This window comes from Miscanthus floridulus, chromosome 19 (assembly GCF_019320115.1).
Source record: "Miscanthus floridulus cultivar M001 chromosome 19, ASM1932011v1, whole genome shotgun sequence".
Lineage (NCBI taxonomy): Eukaryota > Viridiplantae > Streptophyta > Magnoliopsida > Poales > Poaceae > Miscanthus > Miscanthus floridulus.
This window is the reverse complement of record NC_089598.1, coordinates 92,238,691-92,244,171: the sequence shown is the minus strand read 5'-3', so window position 1 is coordinate 92,244,171 and position 5,481 is coordinate 92,238,691. Positions and strand designations below refer to the sequence as shown.

Genomic DNA, 5,481 nt, shown 5'->3' with positions numbered 1-5,481 from the left:
AGTCCTCCTCCAGAGGCCAGGCGAGGCGGAGCGCAGACCCAAGGGTCGGGCGAGGCAGAGCCCGCATCCTCGGGGTCGGGTGAGGCGGAGTCCTCCCCCAGAGAACGGGCGAGGTGGAGCCCGTGGCCTTGGGGTCGGGCGAGGCAGAATCCTCCCCCAGAGGATGGATGAGGCGGAGCGTAGACCCAAGGGTCGAGCGAGGCGGAGCCCGCGACCTCGGGGTCGGGCGAGGCGGAGTCCCCCCCAGAGGCCGGGCGAGGCGGAGCCCGTGGCCTCGGGGTCGGACGAGGTGGAGTCCTCCCCTAGAGGCTGGGCGAGGCGGAACCAACCCTCAGAGGTCGGGCGAGGCGGAGCCCGCAGCCTCAGAGGTCGGACGAGGCGGAGCTTGCGTACCTGGGGTCGGTTGGAGCTGTAGTCGCGCTCTTGAATGCTCGGATGAATCGATATTGATGGTTATTAGCTCCTCCTCTTCGGGTACCCTAGTATTGGTCCCCGACACTTTCTAATAAGGTTATGTACAGTAGATAAATCATACATTCCGAAAACCAAAATGGTAGTGGTCTTGCTTTAAATATATAGGATGCATCAAGCCATTGCATTGTTGCTTGCCAGATCCTCTTAGAAAATGTAGGCTGACCTTCCCTCTTCAACTTTCATTTCTCCATGACATTTTTTCTTTATTTGTGCCAAGTAATCAACTGGAATCCATGCAAAACTAAGTCTTGCGGGTGTTTTCTCATCATCAGGCTCCCTTAATCGGATAAATTCAGGGTGATACGTTACTTGGTACCACGCGGATGCCTTCATCTCATATGCTAGGTTTTTGTTCTCACCATAGGAGACATCAATGCTTTCAAAGATACTTCGGAACTGTTGGTGGAGTTTGGAATATGCATGGTTGAGCCTCTCTTTTAATTGATATTGATACTTCTTGTTATATCCGACAAGTGACCATATCTCCCCTGTCACAAGCTCAGCCTCGCTATGCACACCATATTGATTGAGCAGGGTATTTAGCTGTGCTTCGTACAAGCACTTGCATTGCCAAGCATCCTCAAGAAAACTTAAGGCACCAGGAACTTCTAGATCGGTGTCATATTGATTCTCATTTGAAATGCATGTGCCTTGTGACAGAAAATCACCACCGTTTTCCACTAGAATTGATCGATAGAGCCTTCCAAGGATCTTTTTTGATTTGTAGGAGATGGCATCTTCCTTTCCCATGAAGTCAGGATATTCTTTTGGTGAAAGGGATGGTGGCATGCTCACAATTTCCCCAGTCTTTGCGGAGTCCACAGCAATAGCTGCAAGTTCAGCCAACTCAACGCACTTCGGATCCATTGCTCCATCATCACTCCGATCAGCATGAGCAACATGAGCATTGCATATTCGACCAAGGTTGTCATTTACCATGCTCTCCAAGTAGAAGTCAATGGTATCCTATTACAAGAGCACAACATTCATTAACGAGTATTTGTATACAAACCAAAGGAAGAAGCAGTATGTAGAAACCAGGTGATGAGCTGACCGGAGATGCAAGTCACAGTTTTTCTATGTTAGTCATGTATATGTGGCTGATCCGTTAGGTAATATGTACATAAGCTACAGGTGTATTTATGTTTCATTTTAATAAACAAGATTAAAAAAGGAACTTAGCAGCAGCTGACAGGAGTTGCATTGATCAAACAAAAGCAAATGGGATGCCAAGCATCAATTCATTTTCAATCCAAAGACCTGCTTGGGACAATATATATAATACCACTTATATTTATTTCTAAAAAATACTAGGAACCTTTTTGGTGTTGTACAAATATTGTTTTCACTAAAAAAATTTAAATTTAAACATTCTACATAAAATACTTAAATCGGAAAATATTCTTGCCATGGTTATATTGTTTGTCTATCACCGTCTAAAATAATAAATATTGTAGATTGTCTCTCTGGTTTTTGTTTTGAACCATCTAAGACAATGTTGTTAAACCCTATAGTTTTTACATCTTACTCCCTTCTATCCTAGATATAAATCCATCTAGCTTTCGACACTAGAATTGAGGTTAGATGTACAATGATCAAATTGCCCATTAATCATTGTTATAGTTCTTAAGATGGGGTGGTAAGTATATTGCATTAGTGTGCATTTAATTTTTAAGTATGTGAAGACAGGGAAGAATGAGGCAAAAATGACCATTTTAGATACACTATATCTCCACGTCTACCTAAGATGGTCTAACTAGATGGTTCCTCTATATAGGACGTGCCAACTTAATAATAAACTGAACAAAGGGATAGTTGTACTTACATGTAAAACTGAACAAAGGGATCGTTGTACTTACATGTTGATGTACGTCGCGTGGTAGTTGTTTTGTTTTAGCTGGGGAGTAGTCCATAGGGGTGCAACTCTTTCTCCCGGGAGGTACAAGATTTTCATCCCACGTCACAAAGTAGATGTCGCCATCAAGATCGCTCCCAGAAGCTTCATTGGCGTGTGGCCTCTCCCCTTTCCTTGGGAAGACCAAGCAATCAACAAGGTGATGCAGTTCAGGCACATCCACCGCTTCAAGGATACGAACATCCCCTGGATGAAGGCATGGGTTCTTCGCCACTACAACTGTACCAACAATAATCTCTGCATTATTTTTGTATTCCGACGCAATCATCGAACCACGATTCAAGTAACGGTTGTTGAGTGATGGTGTTGAGACCCGGATAAAACATTGTCCTTGCTCAAGGATCCCAAGTTCATCAAGACAGCCCATCAACCACCTTCCCTTGGCCACAAAAATCCACGTTTTGTCCAAAAGACCCTTCATCTGTGAGGCGCAGATGGCTAATAGCATTGCTCTCAGGTGTGGCTCAGTTGCAGGAGCAAAGCCAGCACTCAGCATCAGTCCTGCGGTACTTCCATGCTCAGGACAGGAGTTTGTCACAACCTCGTACGCCACATCGCTGTTTGATAGCATCCTTTTGAGATTACCTAGCATCGCTTCCTGCATTTGCCAAAAAACAGCATCCGGGACACCCAAGCTGGTCAGCAATGTTATAATCTGGCGGTTCAAGAAAGCTGGCTGGAACTTTGTCCAGGACACCACTTCTATCACAGAGTGTGCAGACTCAAATTTCCTCATGCTTGGCCTAAGAGACATCCGCATCCCATCAGTTTGTCCCGGCGAGACAGCTACAACACCCTTGAACCCTGCATATCTGATCTGGTACGCGGATGGGGCATAGTTATCCGTCAGTGGCAACCTCTCAGCAACTTCCAACGCGAGGTCCTGCGTGATCATCCCTATTCCATCAGAGAAATTGTATCCATTATGAATGACATCCTCAAGATACTCATTAACCTCACAAGGCTGCATTGTCACTGTTGCATATGAAGATGTGAAGCACAGCCCCATTCGAGCAGCATGCTTCGCAGGATTCCTAATCGGGAACTGCCCCATCCACTCCTTTATGCCTGCGACAGTAGTTGTTCCACCCTCTGCAAAGAACCAAGCTGACTTTTGCTTAAGCTGGCTCGTTGAGAATGCAAGGAATGAGTATTTCCTGCCACACATGGTGAACCCCTCCGTCAAGATTGTTTGGACACGCCTGTAAACTGTTGTCATCTGTTGGGACGGGCTGGACATCAAGTCCTTAACAAGAGGCACCACATGGAGGCTCAATGCAGTAGCGTTCAGTGGCAGCATACCCTCATCCACAAAAGTAACCCTCAGGAAGCGATCTGACAGTTGATGATAATGCCGGGTAACACGGTTAGAGCGCTCCAGTTGAGGTGGCATACAGTATGCCCTGGTGGGAGTGATGATCAGCCTCCGCACCTCAGAAACATTGTAATCACCAGCCTTTCTGCTGCTGCTGTGAAAGAGAAGATTGAGATTCTTGGTCGCCCTATCCTGCGCGTTCTTCAACCTCGAGCATGGATTACTACAAACTTGAAGCTTTGTACCAAACAATCCTGTCAACGCAGCAACATTGACATCTTCACGTGCCCTCCTCAGCAAACTGAAGAACTCAGACGTCAGCTGGTGCGGATTGACTGTCCCATTGTGGATCAGCACATTAACCAAGTACAGCTCCGGAAACTGCAGGCCTTCGTCGTGCCGCTGGGAGAAGAACACGTCCAGCATTGGCCGCCCGAAGTCCGGCTTCTCAAGCACGGTGAAACCCCGGCACCGAGTGTCACAGACGTCGACGGGTACCCCCTGCTTCTTCATGTACTCCAGCGCGGCCCTCATCGTCGGCCAGAACCTCGCCGCGAAGGAGACCCTGTACGCCGAGCACCGGCCTATCGCGCCGCTCGGGGTGACGTCGGTGGTTCGTATCCAGGGGTCGTCGTCAACGTCGATCAGGTGCAATGGCACGCGGTCATGGACGTCATCGCCCGCCGTGCGGTAGTACACGAGGGGCGCGGCCGAGAGCCGCAGGAGCAGCGATTCATCGGCCTCGAACGCCAGGACCTCGGCGACGTCGGCGACGGAGAACTCCAGCTTGACGTCGCAGCATAGCAGCACCGCTGGGCGGTGGTGGAAGTCGGGGAACGTGAAGGCGGTGTCGCGGGCGAACAGCAGCCGGCAGCAACCGGCTGACGGGTCGACGACGAAGTTGAGTGCTGAGGCGGAGTAGTCGGTCCCGCGCCAGGCGATGAGGAAGGTGCCGGGCGCCACGACGTCGCCGACCTCGACGCGCGAGTCCGGGAACAGCATCGGCCGCCTGGTGTCGTCAGTGCCGCCGTCCAGCGGGCGGGCCGCCCGGCCATGTAGTACGTAGCTGTTCTGCGCGGGGACGCGCATCCTGAAGAAGTCGCCGGCGCGGTCCGCGGCGATGGGGTGCTCGAAGTGGACGAAGGCGTGAGGGGCCACGCGACCGTGCCGCGACGACGGCTCGTCCTGGTGGTGGAACACCGCGTCGTAGTCGTCGGCGGCGGCGGCGGGGACGGGTAGCTGGAAGTCCGGGTAGGACTCGGGCGGCGTGACGGAAGTCTTGACCCGGCACCGCCAGACCGTGCCCGCCACGTGCTCCAAGTCGTCGGCGAGGCCACGCGCCGAGAGGCCGGCGTCGAAGCCGGTCAGGATCGCCCGCGTCGCCGGCTCCGTCGGCCACGCCACGGCGGCGAAGTTGCGTCCCAGCGGCAGGCGGCCTGCAGTTTGCGGGCGGCGGCGTTCGTGAGCATGCTGTTGGTTGGGCTTGGATGGCTTGAGCGAGCGATGGAGAAGATGAGCACGACGGCGAGCCAACTCGGGGCTGCGACTGCGGCGGCTGTGCGCCGACATCGCCGGCTTTTGTCTCCTCGACTACTCCTGTTCTGCAGCGAGATTATTGGCAGCTTGACCGAGTTCTATATATACGGAGTAATAGGTGCATGTATCATCAAGGGATATACACAAAATTATTGCTTTGACAAAATTATAGGTGCATGTATTAAGGGATACGTTTCCTGCTGCATAGATGCGTTTCCCTGTACTGAAACCGTTGCCGATT

The 5,481-nt window shown here is 51.1% G+C and overlaps 1 protein-coding gene across 1 annotated transcript; it reads right to left on the bottom strand.

Moving 5' to 3' along the window:
- Positions 1-618: 618 nt before the first annotated feature.
- LOC136525311 (probable RNA-dependent RNA polymerase SHL2) lies at positions 619-5,273 on the bottom strand. The gene is made up of 2 exons (XM_066518313.1): positions 2,334-5,273; positions 619-1,440 (listed from the first exon to the last, which is right to left on the bottom strand). Exons 1-2 carry the CDS (start codon positions 5,271-5,273, stop codon positions 619-621), a joined length of 3,762 nt encoding a protein of 1,253 aa, XP_066374410.1.
- Between the last annotated feature and the right edge of the window lie 208 nt (positions 5,274-5,481).

Excerpts from the sequence above, each read along its gene's own strand:
- LOC136525311 (XM_066518313.1), bottom strand. The coding sequence starts at position 5,273 with ATGTCGGCGCACAGCCGCCGCAGTCGCAGCCCCGAGTTGGCTCGCCGT. Across the intron at positions 1,441-2,333 it reads CACGCGACGTACATCAACAT|GATACCATTGACTTCTACTT; the intron begins GTAAGTACAACG and ends CTCTTGTAATAG.